General features: G+C 45.4%; 1 protein-coding gene and 1 long non-coding RNA gene across 5 annotated transcripts in view; one reads left to right on the top strand and one right to left on the bottom strand.

Annotated features, from left to right (window-relative positions):
- The window catches only part of WNT6 (Wnt family member 6), a gene marked incomplete at its 5' end in the record, with an annotated part of 47,551 nt that overhangs the window by 18,960 nt on the left and 4,329 nt on the right, over positions 1–24,262 (top strand). For 2 of the 4 annotated variants that reach the window (XM_081201549.1, XM_081201547.1), the window contains one exon: positions 20,662–20,882. In XM_081201549.1, the coding sequence (XP_081057675.1) occupies positions 20,684–20,882 (199 nt within the window). The remainder of the gene's footprint in view (positions 1–20,661; positions 20,883–24,262) is intronic. The other 2 variants (XM_081201548.1, XM_081201550.1) reach the window with 1 other exon arrangement.
- On the bottom strand, positions 12,030–24,094 carry LOC308591209. The gene is made up of 3 exons (XR_014010062.1): positions 23,896–24,094; positions 21,721–21,823; positions 12,030–13,996 (listed from the first exon to the last, which is right to left on the bottom strand). It is a non-coding gene; the product is annotated as an uncharacterized lncRNA (long non-coding RNA).

Raw genomic sequence — 24,262 nt, forward strand, 5'->3', positions numbered from 1 at the left:
TGCTGTGGAGCCATAGACTGCCCACTTCTAAGAGAATCACAAATGTTTTTGTGGCTCTGTGTGTATTTATTTACCATCTTTCCACTGCAAAGCTGTGGGAGGAGGAAAACCTGTGGCTAAGGCTGGGATGCTGGTGAAAGATCTGGGTTTGGTTCCCAGATCTGTCAGCGACTCTCTGGGGGATCTTGAGTAACATGCTTCCTGTTTGTCTGCATTTGTCTGGCCATCTTTCTCATAATAAATGCTCATCTTTCTTTCTGTTACACACAAATCGTGAAAATGCTTATACATGTGTTGCAAACACTGTTTTTCATAAGGAGCATTCACATATATTTGTGACCAAGATCTTAATTTATAATATTTTAGGCAGAAATAACCACTCCTGGCAGGTGCATGTACTGGGTCAAACACACTGCCACTTCAAAAAGAAGTGGGACTGCCTTGGAGACTCACCTGTACCAGTAGGACCAATGTCAAATAGATCCTTAGTTTTGCAGAGAGAGGATTGCTAACAGAATAATCTGAGTCTGATACACTCCTTGTATTAATGGCCCCTCTGGGGTGATGCTGGTACCCCCCACAACAGGTTTGCCTGTATCTACCGTCTGTAATCTTGTATATTGATCTTCCCATAGAAGTATTAGAAGTTCTTTCACCAATTGGCACATCAGAACAATGGTTCTTTATGCTTCACATATTTATCTTTTATACTGGATATAAAACAGTGTGGGTGTGTACACACACCCATTCATTCTGCATCTAGTGCACTCCCACTAATGGTCTGGGAAGCAGTCTATAGATGATGTTAGCCACAATCCATATATATCCTGTTGCTTCTTATAAAATACCGCATTTTGATGCATTCCATCCCACCACACAACCAGCTTTCATCCAAAACAAGCAAAAGAATGACTTATCTCTCTGCTTTTTAAGCTGTGTCTTTGAAGATAAATATGTGAAGTGCAGTGACGATTGAGTGACCTGCACAGTTTGCTACCAGGGTTGCAAAAAATGTCTACCAGCCAGTCTCCTCTGGCAGCTGCCTTAGCTTCTATGTCGGGTGCAGAGGACGGATGGAGGACTGTCACTTCTGCAACAGCCCATTCACTCACCTGCATGGAATTCCATGCACTCAGCTGCATGCGATTCATCATTGCCTATGGCTACCAGGCAAGGGCTTAAATACAAGGGAAGGGCTGTGGTTCAGTGGCAGGGCTCCTGTTTTGCATGCAGGAGGTCCCATGCTCAATCCCTGACAGCTCCAGGTGGTTCTAGGAAAGCCTCCCTTTCTGAAACCCTAGAGAGCTGCTGCCAGTCAGTGTAGACAATACTGATCTAGACAGAGCAATGGTGTGACTCACTAAGGCAGACATCAGCCAGGGCATGATGATGCTGAACAGGAAAGGATTCCCCACTGGGGACAGAGGAGTTTCTTGGTCAATAATGTTCAGGAAGTGTCTCAATGAGTATGATACTGTGCAAGTGTCAGGTGGCTGGCTGCTCTTTTCTTGTTTTATGGCAAGCTTTGGTGCTTCTCATTTAACAGCTTTTCTTTTCACTGCCTCTCCATGACAGGAAAAGGTTATGCTGTTGAACTTCTGCCTGTATCTCACAAATTTTGGGTGTGTGAGCTTAAGACATAAAGGTGGAGTATAAACTGTAACAACTCCATTTTTATTTTAGATGTTGGATATCATCAGCATTCATTCATTATGTTTATCAAGTATTGTGGGTGAAGTGTTAAAATTGAGCAACCTGCCTCTTAGGAATCTTTTTATGATATTAATTTTTCAAGAAAGTAATCTTTATGCAAAAATATTGTCATTTCATATTCAGCAAGTGTCTATCCAGTAGTGTTGGCTCCTGAAGCCCAATATGTCATTTTCTTTGTTTCTGTGATTTGCAAGCCAAGTTTTTGCATGCTTTAGTCAGATGTTAGAGAGCTCAGGGCTCCTGCATCTTTAATAGTCCTGTGGAAGACAGGACAACTGTTGCTTTTATTAAAGGTGCACGAGTCCTGTCCTCCTTTGCACCTGGCCAACCCAGCATACTCCCATTATTAATTTTAATGACTCAGAATGAAGTTGGAATGGACCACATCACACAAATGCAAACACACTCTTGCCTCCCATCTGTGCTTGAAACTCATAAAGCAAAGCAAACACAAAAACAGAGGCTTTGGCACCTTAATTGTGTTTGCTGCAGCAGACCTAACTCTCTGGGAAGTGTATCAAATGACTTAAACAAATTGTGACATTGTAATGGCTATTTTAGGCACCTCTAATAACAGTTGCACTATAAATGTTACCACTAATGGCAAAGTATTCATCCCCAAGTTACATATTAATGACTGAGAACTATGCAATTATTCAAAGTCAGTCAGAGTTCATTGAGATTGAAAGATAAGATCAGATCTGCCTGAGTTCAGTTCATGGTTCTGACATTTTTTGTTACTTCAAGACTAGCTTGAATAGCCTTACCATTGGATGCCAAGGACTAGCTTGGGTTTGAATAGTGTTTACAGGATCAGGACTAGCACCAGGAAAGTAAGCCTTGGCAGGATCCAGTCTGGAGAAGGAGCAAGGCTGGACCATATCCAGGAAAGGCACGATAGACAGGCAAACTATTTGTGATAGGCAGCAGTCACACTGATAGAGAAATCCCTCCCAAGGGAGATTCATCAGGTCCAATCTGTTGACAGTTTTAGGCAACTAGTAAAAATTCTTTCTAACAAGCCTTTCATGATCTTGGAACTTCTTGCATTTTTATTTATTTATTGCTCGGAGATTTTATGTTTTGTAACTGTTCGGCCATTTTATTTTATTATGACCAATGAGTTGCACTATTGTGGAAATCCGTCAAAACCATTGGCCAGTAGAGTTGGCATCATTTCCCCTCAGATGAATTGTCTCTGCCTTTAACAGCTGCATAATCAGCAGAAATTCAACATGCACCTTTCTTTTTGGTGCCACTGGGAATGCAGTGATGCGAGAAATTCCTTGTTGAATGCAGCTGTTAAATAGGCTCTGGAGCCTGTTGTTGTTGTTGAATAAATTTATATACCCTTCATCTGAAGATCCCAGGGCCTATGTGTGCACAGCAGTCTTAATAGTTCTCTAATAAGGTGTCAAAAGTGCTGAGGACCAACCCACAGTAGATAGTATTGAATGCTAGTACAGTGATTCTCTTCGTCTAGCGGTTTTTTTCGTCTTGCGAAGCAAGCCCATTGAAGGATTAGTGCTATTAGCGGCTTTTAGCGGCTTATCTGCTGATCGGATCAGCTGATAAGCGGCTTAGTGGCTTAGAAAAAGGGGGGGGAAGAAAAAAAACCAGCAGGAACTCGCAAGACATTGTCGTCTTGTGAAGCAAGCCCATAGGAGATTCGTTTTGCGAAGCACCTCCAAAACGGAAAACTCTTTCGTCTAGCGAGTTTTCCGTCTTGCGAGGCATTCGTCTTGCGGGGCACCACTGTATAGAGAAAAGTCATGAAAGCTAGCTAGCTAGCCAGCTAAATAAATAAATAAATAAATAAATAAATAAATAAATAAATACCAAAGGATGTTAATAATATCATGTTCATTCCTAGCTTTCTGCAGCCTGAGGTCTAGGGACACCATATGTTTATGTGCCTTGACCATCTCAGAGCTTGCCTGAGGTCAAGTCATATAGGATGACTTCCTATGTGGCCATTCCTTTCTGTGTGGGAAAACCACATGTATACTATCAGGAGTGTGTGATAGCTCATGTGTGAAACACCTCACAGCAAAATAAATATCACTAGTGAAAAGTGCTATTTTTCTAGGGGGGGAAAGTGCTGGAACACACCATGAACATCTCCCTTGTTCTCTTAGAATGGCATTGTAGCCACCCAAGATGTGCCAGAACTGAGTTCCAGTGAGTTCCAGCTAAAAAAAAAGCCCTGCTAGTGAGGATGAGAAAGATATGAGCATCTCCCAGAGCATGGGCATAGCCAAGTGGTATGGCGGAAAGCAGGGAGAGCAATAATAGACAGAGACAGAGCCAAAGATAGGCTGAACCAACTCATTCTGGTTTTGTCCCCATTCTCCCTGCTGTATTTTACAAGGAAGGGACGCGGGTGGCGCTGTGGTCTAAACCACTGAGCCTCTTAGGCTTGCCGATCGGAAGGTTGGTGCTTCGAATCCCCGTTGCTCTGTCCCAGCTCCTGCCAACCTAGCAGTTCAAAAGCATGCCAATGCAAGTAAATAAATAGGTACTGCTGTGGCGGGAAGGTAAACAGCGTTTCCATGTGCTCTGGTTTCCGTCACGGTGTTCCGTTGCACCAGAAGTGGTTTAGTCATGCTGGCCACATGACCTGGAAAGCTGTCTGTGGACAAACGCTGGCTCCTTTGGCCTGAAAGCAAGATGAGTGCCGCAACCCCATAGTCGCCTTTGACGAGACTTAACTGTCCAGGGGTCCTATACCCTTACTTTTTACCTATTTTACAAGGGCAACACTGAGACTTGGGAGGAGGAGGGTGACAGGCAGTGCCACTCCCTGGACTGATTTTAAGAAAGCGCCCACCAATCTGCAGGAGGGCAGATTGAGGTTAGTGAGGCGGTGCCTCATTTGCCCTCAGGGACTAGCTCCCAGTGTACCCATTTGGCAATGGCTAATAGCTATAAGCAGCTCGAGCCTCCAAGTTTCAGGGGCAGCATTGCTCTCAATACCAGCTGCTTGGCAGCAACAACAGGAAAGGGCTTTTGCCTTCCTGTCCTGCTTGTGTGCAGAGGCAGAATTAGGGAAGTAAAACCAGTTTGATTGCACTGGGCACAGAGCCTTGGGGGCACCTCTGGGGTGCCACAATTATGATGTAGAATGGAAGGTGAGAGGCGGGACCCCCCCCAAATGTTGGTGTCGCACAGGGAGCCACTGAAATTTGAGACCCCAAGGCCTACCACTGTTGTGTGCTCCTTTTATGTTCTTATAAGATGGGGTGGCTAAGCTTTTTTGGCCTGAGGGTGGCATTCACCCTTGGCCAACCCTCTTGATGCTGAATGCCAGTGGTGTGTGGGCACAGTCACCCACATTGTCGCATGCACACACACCCTGCTAAGATCAGTGGCACTGGAAAGGGTAAGAAAATTTGCTTGGGGGCGGGTGGGCAAATCAGGCCCCCAATTTGGAGGTTAGCCACCCCTGTTTCAAGGAATGTCAGATTGCTGCCAAGATTCTCAGCCTCCTCTTCTATGACTTGACAAAAGACATGGGCATATAAGTTCTTGCAATGGTTCAGTTTTCATTGCTGGAATTACTTGCAGCTGTCTCAAAGTGTAAGCAATAACATGAGCAGAGACCCTTAATTAAGAGCTATTGATATTTCTATCTTTCATTGATTTGTCCCATCTTGTGTTCGTTATTCTATTAGTCATCAGTGTCATGTTCATAAGCTAGAGAGTTCCACAATTCAGATACACACTGCAGGAAATAAAAATTAAATGTGGGACATCAGGGAGCTTCCCCATCCCAACTGTATAATTTATGTGGAAGTGGGTAATTCAGTGATTTCTCTTTCTGTTTCTCAAGAGAGAAAGAGCCCCGTCACACAACACGTCAAAAATACCCTTTGGTTGCTTCTTTTCCAAGTTAAAGGGCAGTTGTTTTTACTTCAGAGGTTGCACACCAAAAAGTTCTGTGTGTTTTCACTGCCCAACTCACATTGCATTTGGTTTCCCCCCTTCCTTAATTGTATGCAGTGTAAAGTGTGTACACACACACACACACACACACACACACACACACACACACACACACTTTATTAAGGTAGCACTCAAGGGAACAAATACCACAGTGAAGTTTGCAACATGTAACCTTAGCGCTGCCTCTTTGATGGTGTTCCCAGTTCTTAATTACATAATCCCATCCAATGAAAATATATCACACTCTCAGAACATGCAAGCATGAAGCCCTCCTGGTGATTTGTCAGTGCCCAGGAATCCCTCATCTTTCTGGGGTGGAACTATTATTTCTTCCTAGTGCCAAGCAGGGATCTCTGGGCATAATGTTTATAATAATAACAGCACATTGTGAAAAAACAAAACTCAAAAGCTGCATGCATTTTTTAGTATGTCATGTTTTTCTTCCTCTACCCATTGCCCCCCCCCTTTAGTCTCCCTATAGTTTTTTTTGCATTTTGCACAGAAACCCATTTGCATGCAAAGCCTGGACCACTCAGCTCTTGAGAGGAATGTTTGGTGAAGTGAGGCACCAAAGTGAGGCAGCAGATTCTTTTCTCAGTTCCTGCACACTGACAGCTGAGTAATTCACCCTACTAGGCCAGCTTCAGGTTTATACTGAGGTGGGAGAGGAGCTGCTACTGCTGGGTTGATATACTGGGTGAAAGCAAGCAAGCATCCTGCCAGGGACCTTTTCCACGGACTGCAGAGTAGTCTGACACAGCCCAGGAGAGAACTCCCCAGCTACAGGGGCCCGGATACTGGGGATTTCATTCACATATGTTGTTTTTTAAATGTAGATTTTTGGATCTGCAGAAGGATGGGCAGGCTTGCTTGGAAGTTTATCCTGCTGAGTTCACTGGTATTAACTTCTGTGTAATTGTGAATAGGATTGTATTTCTAGAGAAGGCAGTGATGACTGTTCCCCATTGGAACAGGTAAGGTGCAAGGCATGGAGGCCAACAGTAGGTGGAGTCAGAGCCAATGATTGGTGGAGACAGAAGCAATGACAAGCATAGCTTTTTCTGCTGACCTGCATCTGACTCTAGCCCTGACACAGAGCCAACTATGTAATTCCAGTTCTGTCCCCATCCTCCTCCATTCCAGGTTCTACTAAGGCAACCCTGAGACTTAGGAGGAGGAAACTGACAGGCAGTGCCCCCACACCCCTGGACTGTTTGTAAGAAAGAAGTCAGGCTGGTGGGGTGGCTGAGAACAGGCACATGTTGGTGGGGCCATGCCTTTGTAGAAATTTATTTTGACACTAGGAGAGGATATACTGTTATATCTTTCTTTGCTCACATTAGTGATATCAGCAGAGTACCATTCTTTGCAGCTTAAACTTGGAAGCTAAGACAAGGTTGATTTAACCTTCTAGAAACAATAATCCAGGATGCTTTAAAGCAGTTTGGATATTCCTGGTATCACCCTTTTCCTCTTAAAGACAACAATCACATGGTTTGTGAAGAAATAAAAGCAGTATTTACTTATACAATCTAGGCCGTGAAGCAGCAATTACAGTGGCAAAATGAAGGCAGGTTTATAACTATTATCTAAGTTACAAAAGGGGATGCGGGTGGTGCTGTGGGTTAAACCACAGAGCCTAGGACTTGCCGATCAGAAGGTCAGCGGTTAGAATCTCTGCGACAGGTTCAGTCACGGACGACTCTGGGGTTGCGGCGCTCATCTCGCTTTATTGGCTGATGGTCATGTAGCCAGCATGACTAAGCCACTTCTGGCGATCCTGAGCAGCGCACGGAAACGCTGTTTACCTTTCTGCCAGAATGGTACCTATTTATCTACTTGCACTTTGACGTGCTTTCGAACTGCTAGGTTGGCAGGAGCAGGGACAGAGCAACGGGAGCTCACCCCGTTGCGGGGATTCAAACCCCTGACCTTCTGATTGGCAAGCCCTAGGCTCTGTGGTTTAACCCACAGCACCACCCGCGTCCCTTAATGATGTGATAGATTCCCTCAAAATGCTCCTTTGAAAACCAACCCTGAAACAGCATATATTTTATCAGAGAAGTAACTGAGAGTGTTGCTACCTACTTTAAAAAACTTGGGGCAAAAGCCCAAAGAATTTTTCACATAATATGCATAGATGTAAATTCAGTTTGAATCAGAAGGGGGGAAATCCTGTGGCTGTTATTGTCAAGGGGTGTCAACAATACCTATTTATTTTTGGACACAGTGCACTGTATGTGGATTGAGACGTCCACTGCACTCACGATGTGTTGTTAAGAACTGCTGCCTATGTACATATTAAAATGATAATTCTTGTCCAACATCTAACATAACCTCTCTCTTCCTCCCCCCCCCCACTCCACACGTGACATGTCTCCTTCTTCCCCACCCCATTCAGCTATTGCATGTGCCTCTGGGCAAAATAGGATGGTGAGTGTCTGGGGCTCACCAGCACTGTGTTTTACAGCATACCCAGCCTCCCTTTAAGCAAAGAGGTTTTTTTAAATCAAGTTTTTAAAAAATGAGAAGGTGTTGAAGGTCTGGCAAAAAAAGACCGGTAGCTCAGCCGTCCGCCCCCCCCCCCACGCCTTAACAACACCTCTGGAAATAATGTAAAGACACCATACATTTAAAGAGCAGCTCCAATAATTATAGGAACTTTAGTGTACCCTTCAAAAAGCTGCAATACCCAGCACCTCTAACAAACTAGTTCCCAGGAATCTTTGGCTGTGTGTGTGGTTTAAATGTATTGTGTGTATGCAGCCCAAGCCAGCACTGTCTCATGAAAGTCATGTAACATCATCCGGTTCACTCAGAAACAAGTCCCGCTGTGTTCAATAAAACTTAATTCACTCCTAAGTGTGTTTTTGGATTACAGTTTTACAGCACAATCCTAACCATATAAACTCATGGCCTATTTAATTGAGTTGAGTTTATTCCCAGGCAAATAATCCTAGGTAGTAATCATGGGGGACTTCAACTTCCCCAATATCTGTTGGAACTCAGACTCCACCAAGAGTGTAAGGTCTGACAAATTCCTCCATTGCATCACTGACAATTTCATTCCCCAGAAGGTGGAAGAACCAACAAGGGGATCATCTATCTTTGACCTGGTCCTCACCAATAGGGAGGAACTGATTGATGAAGTGGAAGTGCTTGGAAACTTGGGAGGAAACGATCATGTTCTCCTGGGTTTCAGGATACAGAGGCAAGGGGAAACTGATTATAATCAGACACACACTCTGGAGTTCAAGAAGGCCAATTTCTAAAAGCTGAAGGAGCTACTGGGTGTGATTCCATGGTCAGAAATACTCAATGAGAAGGGAGTCCAAGAAGGATGGGAGTTTCTCCTTTTAGAAAGCCCAAATGCAGACAATACCAACAAAAAAGAAAAGTGGGAGGCATCTCAGGAAGCCCATGTGGCTGCATAAGGAGCTTACAGATAAGCTGAGAGTTAAGAAGGGCATGCATAAGAAATGGAAGAAAGGGGAAATTACAAAGGAGGCATATACATGAGTAGCCAACAGTTGCAGGGGGAAAGTCAGGCTGCCTAAAGCTCAGAATGAGCTCAGGCTTGCAAGAAAGGTTAAAAATAATAAAGAATGTTTATTTGGCTATGTCTGAAGTAAGAGGAAGTGCAAGGAAGTGTTGGGTCCTCTGTGTGGGGAACACAGAGAAATGCTATTGGGTGACAGAGAAAATGTGGAACCATTCAACACCTACTTTGCCTCTGTCTTCACTCAAAAGGAAAGTGATGCCCAACCTGGTGATAACAGAATAAATGATGTAAGGAGGGAGCTGCAGCCCAAAATATGAAAAGAGGTAGTAAGGGAACACTTAGCTACTTTGAATGAATTCAAATCTCCAGGGCCTGATGAACTGCAACCAAGGGTACTAAAGGAGCTTGCGAATTTAATTTCAGAGACTTTGTCTATTATTTTTGAGAATTATTGGAGAACAGGTGAGGTCTCTGCAGACTAGAGGCGGGCAAATGTTTTCCTCTTCTTCAAAAAGGGGAAAAAGGAAGATCAGGCAACTACCAACCTGTGAGCTTGACATTGATACCAGGGAAGGTCCTAGAACAGATAATTCAACAGTCGATCTGTGAGCATTTAGAAAAGGATGCTGTGATTACTAAGACCCAGGATGAGTTTCTCAAAAATAAGTCATGCCAGACCAATCTGATTTCTTTTTTTGATGGAATTACAAACTTGGTGGATCAGGGAAATGCTTGGAACATAGTGTATTTTGATTTCAGTAAGGCTTTTGACAAAGTCCCCCATGATATTCTCACGAGGAAGCTGGTAAAATGTGGGTTGAAAGAGGTAACTGTTAGGTGGATTTGTAGCTGGTTGACTGACCAAACCCAAAGAGTATTCATTAATGGTTCTTTGTCATCCTGGAAAAAAGTGACAAATGGGGTGCCTGGGCTCATTGTTGTTCAACATCTTTATAAATGACTTGATTGAAGGAATTGAGGGGATATTCATCAAATTTGCAGATGACTCCAAACTGGGAGGAGTAGCTAATTCCTCTTCTAGTCGCCCACAAGGACTAGATGGACTTTTGGTCTTATCCTATTTATTTACAGCATTAAACTTATCTATTCTGCCCTTCCTCCAGAAAGAGTCCAGGGTCAATAATAAACGACAGCTGAAAACAGTTTAAAAACAACCTTCTAAAAAGATTTAACCGCAGTGGTGTCCTTATTATCCCCACAAGGTAGTTTAGAATTAGAGAGAGCGGCAGGCCCACAACCACCCAGTCAAGTTGGGCGCTGAGCAAGGATTCGAACTCCGGTTTCCCTGATCCAAGGACTGAAACCCTCCCCAGGAACGCTCACCACTGCGCCGCAATGGCTTACCGAGCAATTTCCGGGACTAAGTGCCAGTGACCTCTGGCTCAAACGGAGCCCTTGTTTACAAAGCATCACAGGAGTCCCTTATTACAGACGCCGCGGCATTAAAAACAACACAATCAACACCTTTCATTTCAGATGCAGAGTTTGACTTTTCTGCGGGGCGCCCCGTCAGTGAGCATGCAGATGCGCGCGTGCATGTTTTCTATACTTGTGCCCTGAAAAGTCTCCGGAGGGGGGAACCTTCGATGGGGGGGGGGCGGGCTTAGGTCCACCACCCTGATCCGCACCAGCTCCCCTCGCCGCTTGCTCGCCTCCCCAGCACCTCGGCCCCAGAGAGGCCCCACTCCGCTCTCGGGGGCCGCTTTCTGGGCGCAGGCGGGGCCGAGGGCGCGGTAATTGCAGACCCAGGCGAGGTTTGCGCCGGGGACAAGCTCAGGCAGGGCCCCGCGGGAGCTGTCGGCTTCCCCCACCAAAGCAGTAGCAGTTTGGCAGCATTTTTCTACCCTCGCCGCCTTCCCGGGGGTGGGGGACGGACGAGAGCTGACAGCTTCCTGTTGTCTTCTATTTTTCCACCCCCGCGCCGTAGGTTAATAAAAAAAGAGAGAGAGAGCTGCGGTGGGGCGCCCGCATTTTTCTCTCTGCCTGTGCCCGTGCCCTCGGCGCGCCGTGCGCCCTGGTCAGCGCGCAACGGGCGCAGCCGAGCTGGGCCGGGGGGCGGGCCTTTGGCGCTCTCCAAGGAGGACCACCGGGGGTGGGAGGGAGAGGAGGGCCGCTGGCTGGGCGCTTCCCCGTCGGATCTCGCCGGGGTGAACCACAGTTCAGCGTTTGATCCTCCGCCCCGGGGCTTGATCGTTATGTTTAAAAGGAGGACAAATTGTCCCTGCTTAATGATACCCTTGCCCAGGCCAAAACTCCGGTGTGGGCGCAGCGGAGCGACCCCCCATCCCACCCCACCTCGCGCCACTCCACCCCCGACGCAGTAAAATCTCAGCTGGATATCGCCCGGGCTCTTTACGCCCAGGTCCAGAACCTGCTTTCTATGGCAGCAGCGGCCAGCTGGGAAATATGGGGTGGATCTGGTGATGAAAGACTCTGGCCTCGAGGGACTGGGACCCTGCTCAGACTCTCGGCTCAGTCATAAAGTTCAGTGGGTGACCTTGAGCCAGCTGCAGCCCCTCAGTCTATCTCACCTGGCAGGGTTGTTGTGATGATGGCGGGGGTGGTAGAACAACCCATTCCTGGACTGGGGATCCTTTTCAAGATGGAAGGATGCACTCCACACTGGTCAACTTTTTATTCAAGGGAGGGCACATGTGGGTGGTGGGTGAGGCCACAGGCGAAAGTGGATGGAGCAACCAACGTGAATTTTATTTAGCAGACCAAGAAAAGGCAGGATGTATGTAATAAATTAAAGCTGCTTTGAGCAGCCATTCAATTTTCCTCCGCAACTGAATATAATTGCGACCAGGTAGGTCCCTCCATATCTGATGGGCTCATTGAGGTCCTTTGTCAAGTACCCTTTTCTGGGCACCCCTACCTTCAAAAGTTAGGCAGATGGCTGCAGGGGAAAGGGCCATCTCTGCAGTGATGCCCTGATTATGGAAGCACCCTCTCAGACTTGTATGCCTGGTTCAGCCTTTGTTACCTTTCAGACACCAGGCAGTCCTTTCCCACCAAGCTTATTACAACAGCTTGGGCTGTTTTAGAGTTTGTTATCTTTTTATATGCTTTTAAGGGGTGCTTTCTGGCTAGTTCTCCTGGAGCTTGTTGTATATTGTTTTGGATTCTAGTTGTGAGCTGCCTTGAAGATTAGAAATATTGGGAAGGAGGAATATATATGCTTGTGTGTATCCATGAAGGAGAGATTTTCAGGCATACATAAACCCCAGCACCTCATGCTGCAACTTGCAGTATGTGTGTGTTGCTGTAGGAATAGAGGGAGTTTTGATAATCCCCCCATGTCACCTCAGCCCTCCTAGTTGTTACCATAGTTGCTCTCATGATTCTAGAGCCTATGCAATTCCCTTTAGCTTGACTTGTATTACAGTGGTACCTCGGGTTAAGTACTTAATTCGTTCGGGAGGTCTGTTCATAACCTGAAACTATACTTAACCTGAAGCACCACTTTAGCTAATGAGGCCTCCTGCTGCTGCTGCACCGCCGGAGCACGATTTCTGTTCTCATCCTCAAGCAAAGTTCTTAACCTGAGGTACTATTTCTGGGTTAGCGAAGTCTGTAACCTGAAGCGTAGGTAACACTAGGTACCACTGTACTTGATCCTAAAGGTAAGAGATAACCTAGCAAATTGATAATATAAAACTTGTTTTCGCTTTCACACACACATTGCACACACATCAGAGGTCTGGCCTTACATATTTTACACTTTTTGTACTGGCGAACAACACTCTACCCCCAAAATGGACACAAACTGAATATCACAAAAGGTAGATTTATTATCCCTACAGACTTAAGTTTTCTTTTGTACATGACAATCAGAATGAGTTAGTATAAGCCGCTTTTAGCCCTAATTCTATTTCTGTGGTGACTGAGTATTATCTGTTCAGATACTGTGGTATTTTCCCATGCAGTTCCATTGTGATATATGTATCTCTGTTTCACTTTGCTTTGACTTACATCTGTATGGTGCCCCTTGTTACCACAGCAGCATAGGAGCTGCTTGTTTGTGGTATCGCCCCACACTTTTGCCTTAATATTTAAAGGGCCAGTGTCTTCTGCAAAAGGCCAGCTGCATAGGTTCTTCCCACCCTATTGTCACTTGGCTAAGAACAGAGGGAGCAATGGACCCCCATACTGCTGGGCCTGTAAAAGTTACAGTAGCAGCATGGACTTAACCCCCCAAAACTGCTCCCATGATGCAGCTGTAACATGCCTAGCTCTACAATTCTATGATCAGGGGTGCCAGCTTGAATAAAATATGGGGGGGGGAGAGGTAATCTCCGCCCTGCACAATCGATCGCAAGATGCGGCACAGTATTTGAATGGCAATGCCCATCACCTTGGGGGGCAGCCCCCTCAAATATTTTATTGTGGTTGAAGGAACCTCAGTCCCTAGGAGTTGACTCCTATATGTCTATGATTCTATATAAGGGGCACCTGTAGCCCACATTTTAAAAAATGGCTGTTTTCTCCTCTGTTTTACTGAGTGCAGACCAATGAGATGTATTTGAAAAGAGCCCTGCTGTCCCTATACATTTGACTAAGATCTCAAAAGATTGCATTTCTAGCCCTTGTGGCTGGAGAGAAACATTTTGAGAATGGTCGGGTAGCTTTGTCCAATGCTGCCTTAAATGTATAGACTGGACAATGCATTCAGTGCACAAGAAGTGGAGCTTCAATGTCCTGAGCAGGTGACTGCCTCTCTCCATGGTGCTTATTCAGCTTCAACCCTTCTCCATCTTTCAGTGCCCATTGACTACTCTTATTCATGGCTGCATGTGACTGCTGCTCCAAAATCTGTAAAAATGCAATAGTTTATAATCAATTAATGATGTGCATTAGTTATCGTGAGACTAGCATTTGGGTTTCTTTGGTACCTTATCAAGCTCCTCATCCCCTCTTTTCTTTGCACAGAAGTTACACATCCTGTACTTGTGACGTTGTGTCAGCTATGGCATATATCTAGCAAATATCTAGTTTGTCTCATGGTTCAACAAAGCGCCAGCTCAAGGGCCTGCTGTCAGTTTGCCCCTAGTTTTGTTGCAATCTGAAAAATATAGTCTCAACAGAGCTGTATGGTGTGATTCTTCAGAATGTGTAGATTGGCTCATACTTAGCCAGAGCCCGCAAAATTACAAAACTGATTTATAGAGGCATTTTTAACATGTACCAATAAATGGCAAATGGACTGTTTACTCTTCTTGATCTGTTGAACTCAGGACACATCATGATGTTTCCCATGGCAAGGAAAACGTATAATGCATCATCTCTATGGCTATAGCTGTGTGTGTGAACAACACTTTGGGGACATTGTCAAAACCAGATGATGCAGATTACCCACTCTAATCTGAATGTGGGATTACATAATGCTGAGCACACATTCCAAATGGGAAACAGCTCAGAGTTGACTTTGCACAGCTCTGCAACCCAACGTACATACTCCTGAATAAAGAGGAAAGTACAACTTGGAAGCTGTCAGTGATTCTGTGGAAATGGCCAAAGAGTAGAGATGGTGATGAGGAGGAAATGCAGGGGGTGGCAAAGCAGACAGGATGTGTGGTAGAGCTGGGGGACGCCCAGGTTGGCATGCAGTATTTGCACCAGAAGGCTCTTCCTGGTTTCTGCTTCTTTGCTGTGCTTATGAGAACAGTGCCCATTTGCAGTCCTTCCATTTCCTTAGCCTTACTAAAGTACAGTGGTACATCGGGTTAAGTCCGTGGTCCGTTCTTAACCTGAAACTGTTCTTAACCTGAAGCACCACTTTAGCTAATGGGGCCTCCTGCTGCCGCTGCGCCGCTGGAGCATGATTTCTGTTCTCATCCTGAAGCATAGTTCTTAACCTGAGGTACTATTTCTGGGTTAGCGGAGTCTGTAACCTGAAGCGTATGTAACCCGAAGTACCACTGTATGATGACCCTTCTGCATTTCCAATCAGCACTCACTGGTACTCAGGATTCCACTAAGTGCAAGATAGGTCTTATATATGTCTGATATATGGTATGAGGTTAGGCCTCTGGATACCTGCTGCTAAGGAGCAAGATCAAGGCAGGGCTGTTGCTGTTTTGGGTTTCACAGAGGCATCAGGTTGGTCGCTGTGGGAAACAGAACACTGAATTAGATGGACCTTTGGTCTGATCCAGCAAGGCTCTTCCTATGTTATGAAGAGGTTGCATGTTTTTGTACCACACCCCATTCTAGAGCTATTGCCAGTATGATGCAGAGCAGAAGCAGCTCATGACGGGATCATAATGGATGACTATGAAGACAGGACAAATAAGAAAGTGCAGCGCTGCCTGTGTGGTCTCATTCATAAGCACAGTCATTGCCTTCAAAGTTCATGGGTGGTGCACATGGATTCCTTAAACCCTGTGCTTTATAACTTCCTCTCTGGACATGTACCCAGGTCACTGAGTTGGGTTGAACCATTGCTGGAAATCCCCTGGCTGCCTCAGCTTCTCTAGTGACTCATTTTCTTCATTTTGATTCCTCCAGAACTTGCTGAGAATGGCAGAAGATGAGCCAGGCAGTAAGGAGCCTTTTTGTGCCCTCTTATCCAAGAAGATAGGCAGAGATCCAAGTGGGGAAATCCCCTGTAAGATCTGTTAGCTCCACTATCTGGGACTCTGAACAGGCTGAAAGCCTTCTGAATTTTAAGTGTTGCGGTGCTGAGGTTTCCCCTGAAATAAGCTGCTATTTTATATACCACCATCAGGTATCACACACTGTTAAGCCGCCTGCCACTAGACAAAAAATGGACAATAATGAAACACTGGGCACAGCAGATTAGAATCATAGAATCATAGAATCATAGAATCATAGAGTTGGAAGAGACCACAAGGGCCATCGAGTCCAACCCCCTGCCAAGCAGGAAACACCATCAGAGCACTCCTGACATATGGTTGTCAAGCCTCTGCTTAAAGACCTCCAAAGAAGGAGACGCCACCACACTCCTTGGCAGCAAATTCCACTGTCGAACAGCTCTTACTGTCAGGAAGTTCTTCCTAATGTTTAGGTGGAATCTTCTTTCTTGTGTTTTGGATCCATTGCTCCGTGTCCGCTTCTCTGGAGCAGCAGAAAACAACCTTTCTCCCTCCTCTATGTGACATCCTTTTATATATTTGAACATGGCTATCATATCACCCCTTAACCTCCTCTTCTCCAGGCTAAACATGCCCAGCTCCCTTAGCCGTTCCTCATAAGGCATCGTTTCCAGGCCTTTGACCATTTTGGTTGCCCTCTTCTGGACACGTTCCAGTTTGTCAGTGTCCTTCTTGAATTGTGGTGCCCAGAACTGGACACAGTACTCCAGGTGAGGTCTGACCAGAGCAGAATACAGTGGCACTATTACTTCCCTTGATCTAGATGCTATACTCCTATTGATGAGGCCCAGAATTGCATTGGCTTTTTTAGCTGCCGCGTCACACTGTTGGCTCATGTCAAGTTTGTGGTCAACCAAGACTCCTAGATCCTTTTCACATGTACTGCTCTCAAGCCAGGTGTCACCCATCTTGTATTTGTGCCTCTCATTTTTTTTGCCCAAGTGCAATACTTTACATTTCTCCCTGTTAATGTTAACATTAATGTTAAAGATTAATGTTATTCTTTGCCTTCGTGGTATCAATCCATGCCTTCCTAGCCCATAGCCCTATCTTAGATACCCAAAATGCATTGCATTGCATGTTGCAGACTGAAAAAGTTGAATGTGTCTTTGATGGGTAGTAAATATGAAGGAGAAAAATGTTCAGGAGTTGATGCACAAGGAAGCATGTGGGCTACACCAAGTGCCTGAGCACAGGGAGCCTCACCAAACCCCCTCTCTGGCCTTTGAAATTTAGCAGAAACATGGCATATTTTCAAGTTCTTCTTCATGACCATGAAAGCAGCAAAATTGTTCTTTTTAGAAATGAACATTGAGATTACAGTATCTGGATGTTCCATGTGACTGCATCTGACATGAAACAGGTTTGTAAGTTTCTCCCAGGAGAATTGAAGCCCCTTGGATTCTAGGGTGAGGAGATTCCTGGGACTAGCCTCCCCAAAAAGTTGACAACAGACACATTCTTAAGTGTGATGAGTAAAACCCCTGCACTGAGAATCATCTGGTAAACCAAGGAGGAAAGCTGGCATAAACCCAGAGCTTGTTTACTGGCCTTTATCATTTTTCAAGGCCAGTCAGCTGTTTCCTCGCAAGAAAGATGTTTCCCCTGTTTCTCTGGATTGTGCTGTTCTCTACCCCAGAACAAGCAACATTTCTAGAATTCATTAAGTTGTATCCAACTTAAGTAATACACAGGGTGGACCTATTGAGAACAGTTATTATTTATGCATAAATTAAGTCAATTGATTTCAATTGGTCTGCTCTTGGGTATGACTTGCTAAAATACCGTACAACCTACTGTGTTTTATGGACTTGTTTAGCACTATGGACTATTCTGCATAGAATAAAGTGATAGTGAGATGACCTGTTCTTAGACTATACCGTGTCAGACTGTAGATAAGAGTATTTATTTTTATTTTTAAAAACCCACTCTGTCTATAGAAAACAAGCATGGCTGAAGAAGAGATTTAGTGTAACCCTTTCCTTAAGGTTACTACATTCAGGGAATTAAAAGAAAATATGGGGAAGTATTCAAAGATATATATGACCCACCCCCCTCTTACTTGTAGTCTGAAGTACAGCCCAGAATTCTACAACCCCAGGTCTCCCATTCTATTCTGTGTAGAATAGTTCCCAGTGTGTAGAACAGCTTCCCAGTGACAAGTGAAGATCACGCTGCCCTGGCCTAAGGGGGGAAACAAGTCTCAAGTTATGTCAGAGTAATTCGCTAAAAGTCCACCTAAAAGTCAACTGGTGGTGATTTTTTTGGGGGGGAGGGGGAGTCATGTGAAACAGCTGTCAGATTGAGAAAGTAGCAGCTAGGAAAATATATAGCAACAACAACACCTTTATTGTCATTGTACAACTTGTGTAAAATGAAATTAAACAAGCCTCCCCCCCAAAAAAAAACACTCAATCTCTTTTCGAACAACACACCACCTCACAAGTCAATTTCACTGTTATTTTCCGTTCAACAGCCTAACAGTCCACGGATAGAAGCTATTTTTTAGCCTATTGGTACGGCTGGTTAAATATACTTATATATCTCCTGCCTGAGGGTAGAAGATTAAAGAGGTGATAGCTGGGGTGTGAGTCATCCCTGAGAATTTTTTTTGCTCTCCTAAGGCAACGATCCCTTGCAATGTCATCTAGCGGACTCAAGGGACAGCCCATGATATCATGTGCTGTATTCACCACCCTCTGTAGAGACTTTCTGTCCGTGGCTGTCAGGCCAGCATACCACACTGTGTTACAATATGAAAGGACACTTTCTATTGTGGACCAGTAAAAGGAGTTAATCAATTGTTGTTTAACATTATTCTTTCGCAAGACCCTGAGGAAATGGAGTCTCTGTTGGGCCTTTCTGACCACCTGAGTTATGTTGATTTTCCAAGTGAGGTCCTCACTAAGGTAAACTCCCAGGAATTTAAAGGAGGAGACACTCTCCACACAGCCCCCCTCGATATACACTGGGGCAGGTTCCCCTCTCTTCCTCCGGAAGTCCAACACCATCTCCTTTGTCTTACTAATATTTAGGTGCAAGTTATTCTCTAAGCACCATGTAGATACTTTTTGAACCTCCCCCCTGTACGCTGTTTCATCTCCGCCTGCAATTAGGCCCATTATGGTAGTATCATCTGCAAACTTAATAATTACTGTGAATGGATCAGATTATATGCAGTCATATGGGTACAATGAGTACAGGTAGGGACTTAGCACACATCCCTGTGGGGTGCCAGTGCTAAGCTTCAGGGAGGTAGATGTAACAGTCCCAATCCTCACCGTTTGTGTGGATGCTGGTTCTGTATATACCAGAAGTAATTTCATTGGCTAAGCACAATGCAGAGTTGGAGAGTCCTTTGGTGTAAGCCAGCATAGCAATTCCTATGTATTTAAGATGAGGACAAACCACAGGCAATGAGTGCTTTTTGCCCTGTTAGTGAGTATTCCCCAATGAGTGCTTTTTGCCCTGCTAGTGAGTATTCCCAGGGCATCTGGTTTGCTATTGTTACAGACAGCAAATGTGCTTTTTAGTCTGACCTAGCACAGCAGATGTTTTTGTTGTAGTAGTTAGGTATTTTATAACTTTTGTAATCCATTTTTTACCTAAAGGGCCCAGAGCAGAGAATACATATTAAAACAATACAAATATATATATAATTCAAAGTACAGTAAAGTCACCAAGTAGGAGCAGAAACAATATGCACTTAGGATGCTCCTCAGAGAATGAGGTTTACACTTATTCCTGGGACTTTAGCTAGGATCTACATCAGTCATCCATATTCCTTGAAAATACATACTGTCAAACTTTGAATACAATAAAGTGTTTTTTTAATTACTTATAAGAGCATTTGTATTGTAAAATACTCAACCCCAATGCTTTTTAAAGTTGGCTTTGCATCCTTTTAGAAGACTGAATTCTATTCTGCCTCCTTTTTCTCATTAGATCAGTGTAAGTTATTTGAGTGTCACCTACTCTAAAACCTCAAGGCATTACTATGAACAAAATAGGAAATAAAGACCATAAATATGATGGACTTATAAAGGAACATCAATAACCCAACCCAAAGCTATGTAGGGGGAGCCTCCCTGTCCAAAACAACAACCCCAATAAAGAACAATTGTCAGCTGGAAGATGTGGACTCAAAACCCCTAATAACTGTGCCACTATTAAAACTAATAAAATTGCAACAAATTTACTAAAAATCAGAGGGGAAATTTAAAAAAGTCTTCTTGTTTCTAGACTGGTTTTGCATAGACATCTGGGTTCAGTGGATAATTTTATCATTTTGGGGCTTTCCCAGATGGTTGCTATTTGCAGGTGAGATTCAATCACCTGCTGGCAAATTAAGGTTGCACAATTAAAGCTGATTGGAAGGTCTTACGCAACAAACCTGCTTCCGCAAAAGACAGACTTTTTGAGAGAAGGAAAGTGATAGAAAAATGCACTGGGACATGGGCGTAGCCACGGGGTGTAGCCCGTCCCCCCAAATCCTCAAAAAGTATTGAAAAGCATTGAAAATACTCAATTAACTGAGGTTCTGCTCCCCCCACCCAGCAGAAGCCTGACCCCCAAACAAAAGCCAATCTCCCAACAAAAAGCTCAGCTGGCTACGCCCATGCACTGGGAGGTGTGGAATAACACTTGCCTTGATGCTACATTGTCTAGCTTCCCTGCATAAGATCAGAATGAATGCTCATTTAATAGCCAACATCATCTAAACTCCCTGCAAACAAATCAGGATTAATGCTCAATGAAAATGTCCCCTGGAAAACACCCAATATCTTTGATGCCTATCCTAGGCCTAACCATTTCTATGTAGCTAGAGTGTTTTTCCTTTTCTTTTCCCTCCAACCTCTCCAGGGCAGTGGGCAGCCCATTGGTCATGGATCCCAACAGCATCTGCCGGAAGACCAAGCGGCTGGCTGGGAAGCAGGCTGAGCTGTGCCAGACGGAGCCTGAGATCATGCAGGAGGTGGCCAAGGGGGCCAGGCTGGGCGTGCGGGAGTGCCAGTACCAATTCCGCTTTCGTCGCTGGAACTGCACCAGCCACAGCAAATATTTCGGCAAGATCCTACAGCAGGGTGAGCTGTTGTTTGGGGAGGCAATTTCTCCCTTTGGGATTTTCCCAGAGACTAGAAGGCAGGTCTAGCTCTACCACTGGGCAAAGCGATGCAGAATCAGCAGAAATGCTTTTCTGTCTGGCCACATCCACGCCTTACATCTAAGGCAGTATCCTACTAAGCAGTCATGGCTTCCCCAAAAGAATCCTGGGAAGTGCAGTTTGTTAAAAGTGCTGACCACACAAAGCTGCGGTTCCCAGAGCCCTTAACAAACTGCAGTTCCCATAATTCTCTATGATAGTTAAAGTGGAATAGGAGACCTGGTGTGTGTGTGACCTTCTGTCTATGCCTGAATGCTGAAGTGTATCCATGAAGAGAAGCATTCCCCCCCCCCCCCCGCTGTGATATGCTGAAAAGTGCTGAGGCCTCCAGACAGCAACCATATTTTTCAGTCAGCCTGCAAAAACTTCACACATCACCAGCTCCAACTTTGTGTGTACACAGAAAATATGTCAAGGTTGTGAAGTAGTCTGCATTCTGTTGCCACATGCATTTCATAATTTGCATGAAACGTACATGTCTCTGCAGCTGTTGCATGTGATGATACACACAAGGGTTTCAAATCATTTCCAGCACTGAAGTGCTTTCCATGTTGGAAAATATTGGGAAGAAACCTTTATATGCTACAAGCCCTACAACTAATTTCATTTATATCATTTATAAGGGAAGAAGGGTTATCCATTTTTCTGAAGGGCTGCAACATTAATTGATTGAAACCTTTTTGATCAATTAAAAATGTTCCTCCAGGCAGCAGATATTTAAAAACAAATTGTAATTATTTTAATTGCTAGGTACTTACAAAAAGCACAGTAGCAGGCTCTTCTCAGAAGCAGCTCCCCTTTTCTCATCCAAAGGAAGAAATGGCTCTTTTAAGATGCCTGTTGTGACATGTGCATAGATCACTGAAAGGCAAAGGAAATATGCATTTTATGTATAGCTACCGATTTATTCATATGCAAATGCACACAAATTTAAGTGATTGATTTACTAAGATTTCTTTAATCTGGGGACAGTCCTCAAAATGAAACTGGGTGCTGCCTTTCATTGCTTTGCGCATGAAATCAAGGCCAATCATGGAAAAAACAACACTTTCCCTGTCCAAATATTTTCTGCACTGTGGCTGGATGCAATAGCCAGTGTGGTACGGGAATTAGATGTTGGACTAGGACCTTTCTGGGAGCAGAAGGATCTGATACATTTTCCTAGGTGGGGGGGGTTGCTTTGTGTCTCCCCCTCCTCTTGCTCCCACAGAAGGTACAGGACAACACCACATTAGAGTATGTGAGGCAAGGGAATTGCTGGGTCCTCAGGGCGGCACAGGTTATTGCTACAGGCCGAAGGTTTACTGCTATGACATGTCTCACTGTCCTTGTAATGAAGCAATTATGGGTGCTCCCAGACAATACAGCAGCTTTTAATAAAGCCCAAGAATGTATCCGTGTCTGGGAGTGATTTACTGCCCCCCATTCCGCCCCCCCTCCCATTAGACTGTGCTCCTACATGTCCTTATAGCTTCCTCCAGGCTTCCCAGCAACCTGACAGAATAGGAGCCTGGGCAATAAATAAGACACACCCCAGGAAGCCCCCTTGCCACAATACTGGATGGTGTATTTTATTCCAACCCTGCCCCAAATGTAAGAGGACAGGCAGGTCAAAAGGACAGGGCAGGATCCTGGTGCACTGCCCTAGGGCCAGCAACAGGCACACTATGGGCACGACTAATGTTGTCAGGCTCATAAAAAGGGTTCGTAAAAATAAGAGCCACCTTTTTGAGGAAAATTTCATGTGACGTTTTGAACACCAACTTGGGAGGTCATTGTTATAAATTTCTATCTACTGGAATACAAAACAAGTGGCTCTACACATCCCACTCCCAATACCTGCAAAAGTTTCAGGGTGGACATACTGCTCATATCCCATAACTTCCTACTGAAATCCTATAACTTTAAACCACAAAGTTACTCATGCTGTTGTTTTTCTTGATTTTGTTGTGGCCTTTCAGATGGCAATAATACAGTAATACTGGGGAAGCATTGCAATGCAACTAACAAAGCAGAATGGTACAGGGATGGTCCAATATAAACCCACCACCAATGCACTATTATTGTATTAATAACATGTTGCAAAACGCATCCCCCCCAAAACCCCCACCACCCTCACCAGTCTATAGGGGCTTGTACACAGTGGCTAACATTTCTATTGAGAGCACATGCAGACGATGACAATATTTCCCTTAGATATTTGATCTTCAGAGCCCTTTCCAGCCAGAGCAGAAGCCCATCAGGCTTCTAACCTAACTTCCAAAGTACGAAAGTAAAGGAATGGGAGGCTCTTTCCCTTGTCGGTCATTTCACTCCCTAATTAGCGAGCTGCGGCATTGTGTTTCCACCCGCGCTTCTCCCTTGGACATTTATATGTCTTAAGGCGACGATTATAGTCCAAGAGACTAAGCAAGTGAACCTTGGTGGCGGCGGAGCATGGATAGAAACGGGATCGGGGGTGGTGTTGCTTGTGCAACGCAGGAAGGTATGCGCGAAGATGCTGCGGGCAAAATGCATGGGAGCTTGTTGCTGCCGAGCCGGGTAGCCGGCCGGCCACGTAAAGGAATGCCCTCCTGCAACGCAGAGAGAGAAGCCCACCCGTTTTCATCCCGTCCTCCCTCCGTGTCCTTCGCTCCTGGTATCTCAGCCCGGCGGGCGGCTCCGGGTTTGTAACAAGCCGGGCGACTACTGGCAAAGTGAGAGGAGGAGGGCGGGCGGGCGGGCGGGAGAGACTGAGCCCCCGGCGGGTGCGGCGCCTGGTGCCGGAGCAAGCAAAAGGAGAATCCCCCTTTGGCTGTGGCAGGTCCCGGCATGGCGAGGGATGCCTGGAACTCGTGTCCCGCGGCGGAGGGGCGACTGGCGCCCCGCTGTCAATAAGAATCCAGGTTATTGGGGTGGAGGAGGAGGAGGAGGAGAGCGGGGGGCATTCCAACCTGGCCTTGCCCTCCTGGTTGCCGGGCTCGGGCAGCAAAGCAATTCCTTATTGGAGTAGATTGATTTTTCCACCCGCCGCGTTTTCCGATGGGCTGCTGAGCAAGAAGAGCTCAACCGGGGCCGTGCAATTCTCGTCCGTAGCTGCCGCGCATTTTTCGCTGAGATTTGCGCGGGATAATCTCCCGCTGGACTGTGCCGGGTGAGGCAACTATGACCGCCTCCCGCTCTGCCGCCCTTTGCATGGCACCCCAAGCTGCTGCCTCACTCGGGTTAAAAACAAACGAACAAAAACAGCCCGTGGTCGCCACTCGAGCAGCAGCCTCTTGTCCAGTCAGCCAGCCCTCCTGTCACCTCGGCGGGGAAAGC

The sequence above is a fragment of the Podarcis bocagei genome (assembly GCF_964188305.1).
Source record: "Podarcis bocagei genome assembly, chromosome: 1".
Taxonomy (NCBI): domain Eukaryota; kingdom Metazoa; phylum Chordata; class Lepidosauria; order Squamata; family Lacertidae; genus Podarcis; species Podarcis bocagei.